General features: G+C 34.6%; 1 protein-coding gene and 1 long non-coding RNA gene across 2 annotated transcripts; one reads left to right on the top strand and one right to left on the bottom strand.

Annotated features, from left to right (window-relative positions):
• Nucleotides 1-1,459: 1,459 nt before the first annotated feature.
• LOC123663400 (macrophage migration inhibitory factor-like) lies at nt 1,460-12,245 on the bottom strand. Its single transcript, XM_045598089.1, has 3 exons — nt 11,971-12,245; nt 11,137-11,309; nt 1,460-1,606 (listed from the first exon to the last, which is right to left on the bottom strand). The coding sequence occupies exons 1-3, from the start codon at nt 12,076-12,078 to the stop codon at nt 1,528-1,530; spliced, it is 360 nt and encodes a 119-aa protein (XP_045454045.1). The 5' UTR covers nt 12,079-12,245; the 3' UTR covers nt 1,460-1,527.
• Nucleotides 12,246-16,100: 3,855 nt separating this feature from the next.
• LOC123663404 lies at nt 16,101-16,620 on the top strand. Its single transcript, XR_006744651.1, has 3 exons — nt 16,101-16,186; nt 16,304-16,441; nt 16,533-16,620. It is a non-coding gene; the product is annotated as an uncharacterized LOC123663404 (long non-coding RNA).
• The last annotated feature ends 270 nt before the right edge of the window (nt 16,621-16,890 follow it).

Raw genomic sequence — 16,890 nt, 5'->3', positions numbered from 1 at the left:
GAAGCTCTAAGCCTGAAAGCCTATAAGCACGCATTTGCTTTAGAAAAAGTCGGATCTTGTTTAGAGGCTCCCCCTTCTCAATGACCTTGAGCATTTAGACTTTGCCACACCCCACCCACCCGCACTTCACCTGATCAGTATTACGTAAAGGTTATTAAACTCGGCCATCTACCGGCTCTAGCTTGTACTACTAGGACATGCGATTGATCCGTTTCCTAGACCAAGAGCTTGCGTACAAGTTGTGATCATCCATAATTATTATTTAATTTTCTTCTTGTCGTGTCGATCATTTAGGCTATAACATTATATTAATTACTAGTTGTTACTTGTTGTTCAGTTCGCAGTTATAAAATAAATAAATTTCTAAAATAAAAATAGCCTAAGTTACTCCTTACTCTATCAGCTATCTGCCAGTGAAAGTCCCGTCAGAATCGGTCTAGCCGTTTTACAGATTAGGCGGAACAAACAGACATACAGACACACAAAAATTGTCAAAATGCTATTTTTGTGTATGTATCGTGTATACATCCATATGAATTTAGTAAAAAGCGGTTATTTTAATATTAAAACCAGCTGCTCCAATTTTATTTGTATAGATATACTAAATTTATATTTTATTCTATTATCGGCTCGGTGAAAATCGACTATAGGTTCGGATCTTAGACCACAAACTAAGCAGCTTCTTACATTTACACAGTTGAAAATTAATAATTTAAATTATTTTTTTATTTGAAGTAAATACAATTGCAAAATTCAACAGTAAGTCTGTCTGCCTGTTACATTTTGACGCCTATCTTGGATTAAAAAAAGTAAATAGATTTGCGCGTAAGCAAGAGCAGCGTGCGATGACGAGCGACACAAGTTCCCCGTACAAAGGCCTCTGGCCGTCTGCCACAAAGAGTATTTAACATAGATTATACACTTATATACTGGTAGTATTTAAGTCTGCCAAAGATTATACCGTCTGCCGCGGGCCGTCTGTAACCAGAATCCCAGCAAATAACCAGAAATTATATTTTTACGATTTTCTAATAATACCTCACTTAATAAAAAACCCTTCTGTAGAAATATTAAGTACAGGATTCTTAATTAATAAAAAAAATATTCACTATTGTAAGTAGTAAAATTAGAAAGCCTATACGATTTTTGTACGCGAAAGGAGGTCCAGGTAAACAATTATTTCTCTTTATTTAGAGAATTTTATACTATTATCTTACAGTCACATTAATAAACTGAATCCGAGTTACAACATATATTTATTTGATATTTTTAACGTAACTTTAACGTATACTTTATAGCACATGAAAACGGCCGAATTTGTCTGGGATCCCCTTAAACTACACTTTTTATAAGCATGTATAGGAGGAAATATACTTCTTAGCAATTAATCTTTCATAATATTTTATTTTCACTAAACATTTATGTTTTAACAATATTATAATAATATATGAAACACCTATAAAATTACAAAATAATCAAATCTATATAATTAGATTTCGTTTACAGGGATGAATAACAAATAAAAGTTTAGCCGAATATCGCATGGAAAGTCGTTCCCTTGAAGCCAACATTTCCAGTAGGTTCATCTTGAAATGATATGTACATTCTGTAACAGATAAAATTCATATAATTAGTTATTTTATTCAAAGAATATTATTTGTCGTCATTATAAGTTATTATAAATTTTCAAAATTCATAGAATACAGCTTAAAACATAACTTAAAAATAATATATAATGTATTTGGATTTGGAATCTTACATAATGAAAGAACTTTAATAAGGAGATGTCTATTGACTACTACATGTAAAGGTACTGATGGTTTGGTTCTCTTTGTTTTGTTGTTGTATGGATTAATTAGTTGTACAACTTTCTTCAATGTTTGTATTTTGTAGATGCCTGATGATGGTCCAATAAAGGATCGAAACGTCACATGAATTTGCAATTAGTGGTTTGATTGGTACCTTATGTCCACTTTCCTGCTAACCCTCAAATAATACTTATAACAAATGGACACAACGATAAATAATTAGTTATTGCAATTTTTTTTCATTTTTACTTATTAGATGACCTACGTTGTATGTAATAATATATTAGATGACCTACATGGTTTCACCGGTATTTAAAATTTTATTGTTTTGCTCCTATGGGTTACAGTCTGGTGTTTAATTGTCTAGTAATAGACTTATGGTGCAAAAACATAAAAAAATAAGTCAATAATCAATCACTCTTAATATTAGTGATGTTCCGAAATATCCGTATCTGTATCCGTATCCGCGGATATCCGCAGAAAAAATAAGGTCCGTGTCCGTCACTTTTCTCGCGGATCTTATATATCTTTTATTAATTTTCAAATTCAAATTAACAGGATAAAATGCTGCATAGTAACTTAGATTATGTGATTAAGTAGTATAATTAAAAAATTTGAATTCGCGAATAAAGAAATGGGGCACATTTGAACATAGAATTCACATATACTTTAGAAATGTTGTGTGTACATTTCAATGGGTATTTTCATGCTTATAATATAGTTCAATCTATTATAATTACTGAGCCACAGCAACATGTGGCTGGTTCAGTTGGTAATATTCAAATTATATAAAATATAGTTTTTTAATACTTCACATAATGTTAGATAATAGATATGATCCAAAATAGATAAAGAATAAGATTAAATTGAATAACTAGATATTATATTGTTAGAAGAATAGTGAAGAAAGGTCACCGTAGGAGGGATGACGCGCGTGCGCTGTGCGCGTTTCAGTTCGAGACGCACTTCGTGAACTGTGAACGTGTTTCGTGTAGGAAACCCTTGTCCGTTTGGAGAGTTAACCTGCCTAATTCTGTAATCGAGTAGTATTCGTTAAAGTTATTTAAACGTTAGCTTTATTTTATTTTTGTAACACATTTGGTTTAGACTCCTGATATAAGTATAAAAGTTTGTAAGTAATTGTTACTGTATTTTTTATTTCGATTCCACATCTGGTTCCTAAAATCAGAAGTGGGATACGACACTTCACGTAACCTAATCCGCTTTGAGTTCCTGAGATATGGCAGTTTGACTATTCGAAACATGATTCGAAACACTTAACGAGTTGTTTTTGTTGCGTTCGAACAGTGAATTGTTTTCATGTTCCTTGCCGCTACGTAAGTAGGTTGAAATCTGCTTGGTTGTATGGTAATGTATACAATACTAAGAACCCTGGTGAGTAAGTTTCAATATTTACGTTTCAATATTTTTAGTAGTACGTACAGTGATTTTAATATAATTTTAGAAGATTTTAAATAAATTTGTGAATTGAGAACTAATTTGTTATTACTCTATTGTGCTATTTAGCTTCTTACATATTTTACTACTTATTTTACTTTTATTTTTCGTAATTTACTGTTACAGTAAAGAAAATGTCAAACCAAAATCGTAAAAGTAGAAGTCGCTCTAGAAACCGTAACTCGCGTCCTGTACACAGTGCTATACACTCAAGTGACAGTGATTCTGGTTCTAGACGCCGAAAGTATCATTCTAGACGCACTTCAAAACGACATATATCCCCTAATAACGTGCTAATCGAACAAATGCAACAAATTTTCAGTCGTTTAACTGCACTGGAGGGGCAACGCCGCTCCTCACAGCCGCGGCCATACGAGCCGAGAGCCAGTGCGTCTGCGCCAACGCCACCACGGCTGCGACCTGTCACCGCACCTGTAGCTGAGTATCAGAACTCGGCGGTGGAAGGCCGAGAGTCTGCTGTGCCGTCCTCGCCGGGGCGTCCCGTGAGTGCAATTACGGACCATGACGTCAGCGGGACCGATCGTATAATCGATGCGATACGTTCAATCAACACAACGGTGAGATCTAACCAATCTTATTACATATCTAATTTCGATCCTAGTATCCACGATATAGACGCCTGGTGTGAGGAAGTTGATCGTGCTAAGAGTACAAACTATTGGAACGATAATGAGTGTCTGTCTCGCATCGGTAACTGTCTTAAAGGGGATGCTAGGACTTGGCTCAATGAATGGGTAACTAACGATCGTAGTTGGAGCAATTTTAAGAAAGAATTTAAGCCGTTGTGCCCTAGGAAACCGGATATTGCAAATATTTTATACGAGGTCATGAGTAATGATTCTGATAAATACCTGACATATGCCGATTATGCTCGCCGGTCCTTATTAAAGCTACGCATAGTTAGGGGGTTGAGTGATGAACTAATTTCAGCGATAGTTATACGGGGCATTCATCATCATCATTACAGCCTATACAGTCCACTGCTGGACATAGGCCTCCACAAGTTTACGTCAAAAATAACGTGAACTCATGTGTTTTGCCCATAGTCACCACGCTGGGCAGGCGGGTTGGTGACCGCAGTACTGGCTTTGTCGCACCGACGACGCTGCTGCCCGTCTTCGGCCTGTGTATTTCAAAGCCAGCAGTTTGATGGTTATCCCGCCATCGGTCGGCTTCTTAAGTTCCAAGATGGTTGTGGAACCTTGTTATCCCTTAGTCGCCTTTTACGACACCCACGGGAAGAGAGGGGGTGGCTAAATTCTTTAGTGCCGTAGCCACACAGCACGGGGCATTACGGATCCGCAAATTCGTGCTTCGGCTACCAATGCGAAGTTAATGCCAAATGAGCTTGTAGAATTCTTCTCTATTTATGTCAAATCCTCAACGATTAATAAGAAATCTAGTGACAGCACTCGTAATAGCCGTTTTTCTAACTTAAATCATGATGCAAACTTTCGTAGACGTAAATTTGAGGAAGGTAAATGTTTTGTATGTGGCCAACGTGGTCATACACAGTCTCATTGTTTTAAGAAGTCTAAAACCGTTTCTAATAAAATCAACAACGATGAAAACAATAAGAAGGATAGTTCTGCTCTGAGTTTAAATAAATCCACACCTTGCACTTTCTGCAAAAAACCGGGTCATAAAATTGAAACTTGTTTTGCAAGACTTAAATCTGATTCTCGTAACACGAATAATGTTAACTTCTGCCAGGAAAACCGCCATAATAAACACAAAGATATAGTAGTAGCAGTCATACAGGGAATTCCTGTCGATATTCTTATAGATAGCGGTTCAAGTATATCCTTGATTTCTTCATCGTTGCTGAGACATTTCAAATGTGCGCGTAAGCCAGCTTTCAGAGTTTTAAGAGGTATAGGCGGAAATGAAATTGAGTCCACTTATTTTGTCACTTTGGCCATAGAGTTTAACGAAATAACTTTAGAGGTGGACTTACATGCGGTGTCCCCTGAACTTATGAATACTCCAATTATTGTTGGTACCGATGTATTAAACCGCGAAGGTGTTACTTATGTACGTACTCGTGACCAGCAATACCTTACTTATAAGCTTCGTTCTACACATGATGTTATGTGTACCATGCCTACTACGCAAATTCCGATTAAGACATCTTTAACTGATCAAAATTTAAGTAACCTGTTAGACCTAATTAAGACATTTTCGAACTTTTTTATCTCTGGGACGGCTATGTCCACAGTTAACACCGGCAGCATGTCAATTAAATTAAATAGTGCTGTGCCTGTTAATTACAGGCCCTACAGGCTTTCTTATCCTGAAATTATAAAAGTACGGGAAATAATTAAAGATCTTCTTGAAAAGAATATCATAAGAGACTCTGAATCGGAATATGCGAGTCCTATCCTATTAGTAAAAAAGAAGGATGGGTCCGACCGCATGTGTGTCGACTATCGTAAACTTAACGAAATTACAGTTAAGGATCGCTTCCCTTTACCGTTGATCGACGATCATATTGATCGATTAGGTAAACATAAATTCTTTACCAGTCTCGATATGGCCACAGGATTTCACCAGATACCTGTGGATAATGCCTCAATACCACTCACAGGTTTTGTCACACCAGAGGGGCACTATGAATATTTGAAGATGCCCTATGGTTTGGCAAATGCACCTGTTGTTTACCAGCGGATAATGTCGAGAACTCTTCGCCCATACCTAGATTCTGGTGAGGTTCTGGTGTATATCGATGATGTACTTATACTGAGCAATACAATTGATAAGGGCTTGTTGACTCTTCGCAAGGTTCTTCAAACTTTGACTGATTCTGGTTTTTCTATTAACCTAAAGAAATGCTCTTTTTTGTCCACTAAAATAGAATACTTGGGACGGACTATCAGTCAGGGTCAGGTACAGCCGAGCGAACAGAAGGTCCAAGCTTTAGTCGAGGCTCCCATCCCAAAGACTGTTAAGCAAGTTCGTCAATTTTTGGGACTAGCGAGCTATTTCCGTCGCTATATCGCTGGATTTGCTACTAAAACTGCTTCCATTACTAAACTTACAAAGAACGGCGTTCCTTTTATCTGGGGTAGTGAACAAGAAGAAGCACGGCAAGATATTATCTCGCAACTTACAAGCGAACCTGTCTTAGCAATCTACGATCCCGTTTTGCCTATCGAAGTTCACACGGACGCTAGTTCTATTGGTTATGGTGCAGTGCTTCTTCAGGTTCATGATAAGGTGTATAAACGAGCAGTCGCCTATTTCAGTAAACGGACTCAGGGTGCTGAGCCAAGGTACCATTCCTATGAGCTCGAGACCTTAGCTGTCGTTAAAGCCTTGCAACATTACAGACACTATCTGGTTGGCGTTCACTTTACTGTTGTCACTGACTGTAACGCATTAAAAGCCACGCAACAAAAAAAAGACTTGCTACCGCGCGTAGCAAGATGGTGGATATATTTGCAGGACTTTGATTTTACCCTAGAATACCGCAAGGGCACCTCCATGTCGCACGCCGACTATTTGAGCCGCAATCCGATAAATGTTTGCGAAGCACGCAAACAGCAAAACTGGGCTCAAATAGCGCAGGCTGCTGATGAAGAGACCCAGCAGCTACTTCAAAAACTGACGGACGGGCGTCTAGATTCTAGTCACTACGTTCACAAGAATGATCTTCTTTACTACAGGTACACTCCTGTAGGAGAAGACTCTAGACTCTTGTTTTGTGCCTAAAGGTCATAGACTCAGTCTGCTTAGAATCTTTCATGATGAGCACGATCACCTGGGGGTTGATAAAACGCTGGAACTTATCAGAAAACATTTTTGGTTTCCTTCCCTTAAGTCATTTGTTCAAAAATATGTAAATCATTGTCTAATTTGTTTAACTCATAAAAAGTTCCCTAGGGCTCCCCATCAGCCTATACATTCATGGGAAAAACCAGGTGTTCCTTTTGACATTGTACATGTAGATACATTAGGACCTTTACCCCAGTCTAATGGTTATAGATATATGTTAATTGTAATCGATGCATTTTCCAAATATTGTCTCTTGTACCCTATGTTTGGTCAAGATGCTGTAGAATTAAAAAGAATTTTTACAAATGTTATTTCTTTATTTGGTACTCCAAAATTGATTGTAGCAGATCGTGGTCGTATGTTTTTAAGTTCAGAATTTACAAAACTTGTAACAGAATTAGGTGTTGAGGTGCATTTAATTACCCCTGAAATGCATCACTCCAACGGACAAGTTGAACGTTACTGCCGGACCGTACTTAACATGGTTCGCATAGAATGCAACCACCGACAGAACGAGTGGTCAGATGTTATGTGGCGACTGCAGTTGATTTTAAACATAACGAAACAAAAAACCACCAGATTATCGCCATTGAACTTATTGGTGGGCATCGAAGCGGCTACGCCACTCATTCGTCATCTTGTTCGAGACATTGCTTTAGAGAACTCTCATCCCAATCGTCAAACACTAAGAGAGATGCATAGGCAAAGGGCGTCTGAACGACTAGAAATGAATCAATATCAACAAGATTCAACTGTAAATGCTGACCGTAGACCCCCTCGACTATTCGAAGTTAATTCATTTGTTTTTGTGATTAAGCGGGCACAAGCAACTGGCAAGCTAGACTCGGGCATGCGTGGGCCATACCGTGTAATCAAGGCGCTGCCTCACGGTCGCTACGAGCTGCAACTGCTGGCAGGCTCGTACGGAAAGGCGACTCAGGCCGCGGCAGAATTTATGGTGCCATGGCGAAGGGAGTGGACTCCTGATACGTGTGCTGCCTTCTTCGAGGGTGAGTTTATGTGGTACTAGTGTCGACAATCTAACGTCTCGTTACTGTCACACAGTAATGAAGACCTCATGGTACGCTAACGTCGTGCCTATGCCATGTGGTTGATTTTAAAGTGGTACGCTAACGTCGCGCCTCTGCCATTCGTACGAGCCTCATGGTACGCTAACGTCGTGCCTATGCCATGTGGCTAATTTAAAATGGTACGCTAACGTCGCGCCTCTGCCATTCGTGCGAGCCTCATGGTATGCTAACGTCGTGCCTATGCCATGTAGGTGAGCTGATGTAAGAAATAAGCTAACGTCGTGCCTATGTTTCTTGCAGTCAGAGATAGCTAACGTCGTGCTTCCTCTCTGGTATTTGTATTTGTATTTGTGATCAACTACGGATCAATGTGTTCTTGGTAATTGCTGATATTCCGATCCGATATGTTTTATGTTCTCAGGTGCAGACCATGATGACGATATGGAGTCCACGCCTGAGCAAGCTGCTCGGAGCAACAATGCGTCTCGCGAGCCTACTACGGAGCCTGTGCCCTCCTGCTCGGTGGGCGCCCAACATCAGGAGACACAGGAGCACGAGGACGTCCTCCAGTCAGGAGAGGCCGTGTTAGAAGAATAGTGAAGAAAGGTCACCGTAGGAGGGATGACGCGCGTGCGCTGTGCGCGTTTCAGTTCGAGACGCACTTCGTGAACTGTGAACGTGTTTCGTGTAGGAAACCCTTGTCCGTTTGGAGAGTTAACCTGCCTAATTCTGTAATCGAGTAGTATTCGTTAAAGTTATTTAAACGTTAGCTTTATTTTATTTTTGTAACACATTTGGTTTAGACTCCTGATATAAGTATAAAAGTTTGTAAGTAATTGTTACTGTATTTTTTATTTCGATTCCACATCTGGTTCCTAAAAATATAATATTAGGAGACCCGGCAGAAGTTGTACTGCTGAGAATAACAGCTAAAAAAAATTGCTGACAAATTGAAAGCAGCGCCATCTATCGGTTCCAATTGCATTTTCAAATCATCCATGAACCCATTAAATTTCAACTAAATCAGTCCAGCCATATTGGAGAAGTTAGGTGACATCCACATGTACAGAAGAATTATATATAATAAGGCAATAACCTATAGTAAATAATTCAACTGTACCACATTTACATTATATAAATGTTCCAAAAATCAATATCACATAGAAAGAGCATTGAAAGGATTATCTTTTCTTTATGAAATAATTTTTAAAGCTAAATTAAATTTAAGGTATAAAATTATTAAAATTAAATGTATACATATTTAAATGAACATAAAATTGTTACACTATTATGTACCAATGATCATAATATAGTTTTCATTGCATATTTGATTTATGTATTTGTGTACAAATAATTTTGTTCCAATTTTTACTAAAATGGTTGATTAAAGACTTCTAATTCCCATTTCTATTAATTAAAATGTCTTGCAGAAGATTTTGTGTGATGCCAGAAAAAACATACAGAAACAGTCAGGTCAAAAATTCTAAAAATAATTATTTTGGCTTTGATTGCTCTTTTAAGATCTTTTAGTTAGTGGGTACCTATTTCCTAAATATTTTTCATAATATTGACATTGTCATTTGCATACACCTGCGGTCACCAACCCACCTGCCCAACGTGGTGACTATGAGCAACACAAATGAGTTCACGCATTTTTGGCGCGAACTTGTGGAGGCCTATGTCCAGCAGTGGACTGCAATAGGCTGGAATGATGATGATGATGATGATTTGCATACAGAGGATTTAATCAGTCTATTACATCATCCACCATGTTATTATCAAAATTCTTTACAACATAAAATCATAATACTCTTTCTTGTGTAATTAACACATTAAACTTGTATCACGTTAAGTTATAAAGTTACACAATAAGCTAATGTAATGTGTTACGATCATTACCTTCACGGTGATAACATAGAAATTGACTTCATTAAGTTTTTTTTAACCGACTTCCAAAAAAGGAGGAGGTTATCAATTCGACTGTATTTTTTTTTTTTTTTTTTTTTTTTTTTTTTTTTTTTTTTTTTTTTTTTTTTTTTATGTATGTTACATCAGAACTTTTGACCGGGTAGACCGATTTCGACAAATTTTGTTTTAATCGAAAGGAAGTGTGTGCCAATTGGTCCCATTTAAATTTATTTGAGATCTAACAACTACTTTTCGAGTTATATCTAATAATGCGTTTTTACTTGACGCTTTTTTCGTCGACCTACGTTGTATTATAACCGCATAACTTTCTACTGGATGTACCGATTTTGATAATTCTTTTTTGTTGGAAAGGGGATATCCCTAGTTTGATACTGTGATAAGGAAACCAGGATCTGATGATGGGATCCCAGAGAAATCTAGGGAAACTCTCGAAAATCCGTAATAACTTTTTACTGGGTATACCGATTTTGATAATTTTTAATTTAATCGAAAGCTGATGTTTATCATGTGGTCACATATAAATTTTATCGGGATCTGATCACTACTTTTTGAGTAATCTTTGATAACGCGTAGTTGCTTGACTATTTTTTCGTTGATCTACGTTGTATTACTTGTCGATGTAATTGAAGTCGGTTTTTTTTTTCGTTTGCGAGCAAACACAATTATTTTTTTAATGTATGTTAATTATAAAAATATGTTGCTGAAGATTATGTGCATAATTTATTAATACTTTTTAAATAAAATAGGCTAAAGAACATGCTCATTAGAGTGTGCGACTTACCAACATATTTCTAGAGATTAATAGAGAAATAATTAAAAATGTTAATTAATGTAACAAAAATCTAAAACCAACAAAGATGAAACCACATAGATCACCTAAAATATACTTTTGTATAACAATGGAGTATTGGTAATAAAGAACAATTTAATAATGAGATCAGCACTATCTGCTGTGCTGTGTCAATGGATTGGTTCTGAATTCTTGACAAATTTTATTTGTACATAAGGGCTATAAATATATACAGCTATTTGTTATAATCTGATTGTCTTTAAACATCCTGTATAACTCGACTCCAGCACGAGATTCTCATCAAAAAATTAAAAAAAAAAAATACCTGTCTTGAGGTACACCCAATTCCTTTTCTATCAGTTCAAAAAGTACTTTAGCATGCTTCTTGTTTTGTTCAACACCAAGTGCTCCAATAGACATCAAATTAGCAATGGCGCAAGGTGCTGTTGTACCTCCAAAACTCATCAGTACATCAGGAATTACAGATACAACACAGTACTGTAAATAGAAAATATAATTTTTATGAAAAAACTGAATCTATTTGTAGAAAAAAAAAATTGAATATCAGTTACTCATAAAAATTATAATGTTATATCCATGTAAATTATCTACATAATACAAATACTATACACAGCTTGACAAGATGATGTTGAACTCCTATAGAATGTACTATACAATCAGACTTAAAGAAGTATAAGTAAAGAAAATACTACAATTAAAACTTGAAGTAGTAAATGAATTATATTATTTTTATATATAAACGTGGGTCTCAGGGAACATACAAAAAAATTAAATTGCCGAATTGGTCGAGCCATTCTCGAGTTTTCATTTTTATTTATATAGATATATTTTATTAGGCACCATTATTTATGTTTTATTTTTAACTAAAATTATTTTGGCTTAATAACTACTGCCCTTATAAAATCAATCCTAATAATTAAAATTCTTTCTACACTAGCAACTTTGTAAAACAAATGGTTAAAAATAACTGATAAAATGAGATATAACTATATCTTCGGGTTACATTAAAATAATATACGCTTAAAAATCATTATTATAAGAGATATTTAGATTTAATTTTAAGATTTGATCTAACAGTAAGTTTTCTGTTCATTAAAATTATGTTTGATTTTACTAAATACAAAAGTTATTAATTTACCTGTTCAGGTTTTCCAAGCGATTTTGCGAGTATCGGCACGGCTTTAGTAACAAAATCTTCAGGAACTTTTGACTTTGGTACATTCGTTTCAATTCTAAAATGTGGCATTTTTTTATTTTTCCGGAATCAAATTACGAGCTTAACTAACGTGATTCTCAAAATATAACTCGATTGATAATTTGATAATTGACCAAACTCTGATAGCTGTATATAACAAGTTATTTTACTCTGTTTTACTCTTTGGATAGCTGACTTATAGCAAAGAGTATATAAGACTTATAGCGTTGGGCGTTATTTAACGTAATCGGTTTCAGTAACTAGTTACGAAGCTAATAACTTGACATGTGTAAGTAATGCAATTGATACATTACGCGTGATATCACCCGAACATGAAATATGGCATCACACATTACGCGACTGAAATGAAGTATTACACATCACACTTGACATTACGCGCTCTGTTCGGTCGGAATGTCGGATTTCTTATCTATTTGCTCTGTCTAACTTCACTTACTGAGTGAGACACGGTGATGCGCAGCGCACTTTTGCAACCAGTCATACTCTCACTCTCTAGCTCTACATTATTTTCGTTAGTATGAGTGAGAGCGAGCTACTGAGCCGTGGCGAGTTTCCGTCATTTTTTTAAGTGAAATATGAATCGTATTTAAGAATTCTAAGGCATATTATAGCACAACATTGTACGTAATACTTTTTAATAATGCGTTACGCACTTGAGTGCCGCTAAAATTCGAGTTCAAATTTCTGCTTTTGCATTTATTAAAATGTTTTGTTTGTTTACGTTGCTTGTGAAAATAAAATTATAAATGAAGTATTGACATAAAAAAAGTAATCATTGTATGTATAGGTATAAAGTTGATTTTTAAATACGCCAGTATTCATGGTCATTAGTTTATTCCTAACTTATATTATAAACTAGCTGCGTCCTGCGGTTTCACTCGCGTAGTTCCCGTTCCTGTGATGATTCCGGGATAAAAAGTAGCCTAAGGCTCTCCAAGGTCTGTTTTATCTGTATACCAAAATTTGACAAATTCGGTTCAGCCGTTTTGACGTGAAAGAAGGACGAACAAACAAACACACTCACATTTATAATATTAGAAGGGATGCGAAAGTAACTCTATCTACCTTTTACGTTTTCTGATTTTGATGAAATTTGGTATAGTGATCAATGGGACATCCGAGAAGGATCAATAATCACATAGGGACCGAAACTAAACGGGTAAAATCGCGGATCACGGCTAGTATTAATTTTTTAAGCCTGGAATAAATATCCCAATTTTCCTTGGGGTTTACTTAAGTATGAAGGGAAACCAACTTTTTTTACAAATCAAAGCTAATTTTAGAACAAACTTTTAGAAAACAAAAAAAAAAACAAATATTATGAATTTTTAGCCAGTTTCCACCTCTTATTTGCTATTTTTATGCTAAAGTGACTGTATGTTTGGTCTGCTACGTAGTACACCGAACACCGTATACTTAAACATACTATAAGTACAAAATCTCATTCAATGTTTGGTGTGATGACAATTACGTGATATAAAGCATTTCATAAGAAATATCTCACGCCGAACAGTACACATTTCGGGTAATGTTCGGTGTGATGGTGTGATGCCATATTACTCAGTACGAAATGTAATGTAATATTACATTACATTTTGAAGCACTGTTTTGCGCAAGTCTACTAATAACCATGTACGTAGTTTCGCCGATACGAATGTAACGATTATTTTACGTACGCAGTTTTTTTACGTACGCAGTTTTATCAAAAACTTGACACATGACCGGCGCATAAGCGTTTTACCTAATAGAGCAATTCTCAAAATAATGCTGAATAATTTTTATTATGACTTTAAAAAACAAAATGACAGTATCCTACTTATTAATGTTTCCAATTAATAAAGAAATAATCAAATTTGACTATTTTTTATAAAACTACCTTATTTATTTAATATTTCTTGGAAAAAATATAAGTTTTTAAGACAATGGTCTAAAAATGTTCTTATTACGTTACCGAATAAAATTCGTTAAAAATGAAAACACGTAAAAGTTTGCAAACCTTTTTAATAAATTTTAAATATTTTAAATGAAAACACAGACAGAGAACGGAAAACTTTAATTATAAGATCAATACTTTAGAAGAAATAGACCACATTTTGTCCATTTCGTTACCTTTGGAACACGTGCTTGGAAAACATTTTAAATTATTAAGTTCACAGGCAGAATCTCAGTCATTTTTTAATTAAAATTACAAAATAAATCAACAATCTATGCTGTAACACTCTTAATTATTATAAAAAATTGTTAAATTTTAAATATTAATAGAAGAATCGGTCATCTCTATCAGGACAATAACAAAGTAGGAACATTGGTAACACAACAAGAACTTATAAGGCTGAGTATATACAATACACAATTCAAAACAATGTTTTTATTTAACATAATTCGAACTTAAGATTGAGAATGACGTTAATTAGCTATTTTAGAAATCACAAATTTTGTTCGAGCATAGTATTTTAAATATATGTATATGTTGAATACTGTACTATCAAACACATTTCACGTAAAAATTAATTATACTTATTCTAAAGTAAATAAATCAAAAATCCTTATAGGTTAGTATATCTAAATCACAAATGGGATATCAAATAAACTTAATTATTATTTACTTAGTAATAATTATGAAATTATTATCAGGAATCAGGATTTTATTATCAGGAATCAGGATTATTAGGGGAATTCAGGAAACCACACTCAGAACCACAACAAAAAATCGTAGAATTTAACCCTAGAACCCGATTGAAGTGCCACCTACTTACTGGGTCTAATTGTTAATCTAAGCCATCTACGACCCACTTAAACACAAAAAAATCATTGGAAATCGGACAAAAGCTTATACTTTGAATAAATGTGCTACTCAATGGTGAAAACCCCATCCATACACAACGTACATACATACAAACATACAGGTCAAACTGAGAACCTCGAACCCGAGAAAAGAACTAAATACTTATAGACATAAAGTCAAAAATAACCCTCCCTTATATTGTGCTATAGTTGGGTAACAATGCAATGTAGACTCTGCCTTACGTTTTCCTATTTTGTTACTTCATATTCTTCTTATACATAATCAAACAAAAGTAACCAAAGAGGAAGTAACGAACATAGACCAGAAGTTTTATTTCATCTATTTCTACAATAAAATCTGATAAAATCGACTGTAGGTGATAAGATATCAAAAATGTATTAAACAATTATCAATTCTTAACACTATAAACATTAAAAATTATAAACTTACCCTTGTTAATACAGTTACAAAACAAGAAGAAAATTTTGAATCCGGCGCGCACCACACAATGAAACGATATTTTCAAATAAATTCGAAAAGTGGAGGCAATGCTAATTTTAGATTTTCGTTCTTCGCAAATGTTGCCGGTGCACAGAAAATCATAATCTACTAACTTGTTTTTAAATATTTTCCATAAACCACGTAACAAAATAAGAAAATACAAAAGGAACTTTTTAAAGACGTGTTATAAAATATATTTATTTTTAAAATATGCAATGTTTTTCGCAAAAATGTATATTCGAGTGATAAATTGATAGTAACAGCGTAAAATAGCATCATAAAATTAAATGTTAGCCCATAATATTAAAAAAAAAACTAATAGAAAGTCATACACTGCTAAATGGGACACATCACTCTCCATACATTTGCACACACAATAGTTTATCTTTTTTTGTTTTTTTTCATAAATTATCAATTTGTCATAAGAATGAAAGCAGGAATGTAAACAGTAAATCAGTGATTTTATTTATTTAATTATTATCTTGAACATAATATTATTCTACCATTTAAAAAAATTAAGTCAATTTATGGGACAGCAATACAACGATCATTCAGCATTATTTTGAGAATTGCTCAATAACGTAACAGGTTACTAATATTAATCATTACAATACGCAGATACGCTTACGCGTAGGATAAAAAGAGATGGCTATAACTACTATATAATATAGACTTACGACTACTTTCTTATTTATAATTTCTTGCCAGCTTAAAAAAATATTTAAAAAAATAGCTGTTGTCTTTGCTCAGTTATTCCCACCTTTTTCATATATAAAACATAGCATAAACATACGTATAAAAACAAAACATTTTTCGTAACAGCTCAGTTTTCTTTGCGACTAAAACGTAGTGGTAATGTCTTCTTTGTTTGCGACTTCTCAGTTCGAACTCTTTTATTGCGAATAAATGTATTAATAGTGAAATAGTTTAGTAGAGTATTAATATTTATAGTCATTAAATCATTCACAGACGACGTAGACGAGAAAATACTTATTTGTCTTTATCAGACCAATATCAGACATCCACGCATCGAACAAAGTTATTATTAGGTACTCAAAACTTGAGTAAAATGGGAGCAGATAATTCAAAGCCTTCCACGAGTAATACGTATGTTTATCTATGTGATTACTTATATGTTTATATATATTGTCATATTTTTTAATTGATTTTGTTAAATGTATGTTCTTTGAAATTGTAGTAATTATCAAAATCAGTTGTCGTTGCAACGAGCACTGGAACAACAGAGAAGAATGTATGAAGCCAAATATGAAGAATTTATACAGACACAAAAAGCAATTCAAGAATCTATAAATCGTCAGAACAGGTTTGGAATATTTTATTAACTTTTTTTTATAAACAAAGAACCATTACGCCATATAGTTACTTTTCTTTTAGCTCAAATAGAAATAATACCCACCAACCAACTGCTTCTTCATCAAATACTGCATCTTCAACAAGTACCACACTGTATCCAAATTTACAATATGTGGTTAATAGAAATAGTGTTCAAATAGACACAAATTCAAACAATAACCAACCAAGTACTTCAAACGGTG

The sequence above is a fragment of the Melitaea cinxia genome, chromosome 20 (genome assembly GCF_905220565.1).
Source record: "Melitaea cinxia chromosome 20, ilMelCinx1.1, whole genome shotgun sequence".
NCBI lineage: Eukaryota > Metazoa > Arthropoda > Insecta > Lepidoptera > Nymphalidae > Melitaea > Melitaea cinxia.
This window is presented reverse-complemented; position numbering and strand designations above follow the sequence as displayed.

Excerpts from the sequence above, each read along its gene's own strand:
- LOC123663400 (XM_045598089.1), bottom strand. The coding sequence starts at position 12,078 with ATGCCACATTTTAGAATTGAAACGAATGTACCAAAGTCAAAAGTTCCT. Across the intron at positions 11,310-11,970 it reads CGCTTGGAAAACCTGAACAG|TACTGTGTTGTATCTGTAAT; the intron begins GTAAATTAATAA and ends TTCTATTTACAG. Across the intron at positions 1,607-11,136 it reads TTGGGTGTACCTCAAGACAG|AATGTACATATCATTTCAAG; the intron begins GTATTTTTTTTT and ends TATCTGTTACAG.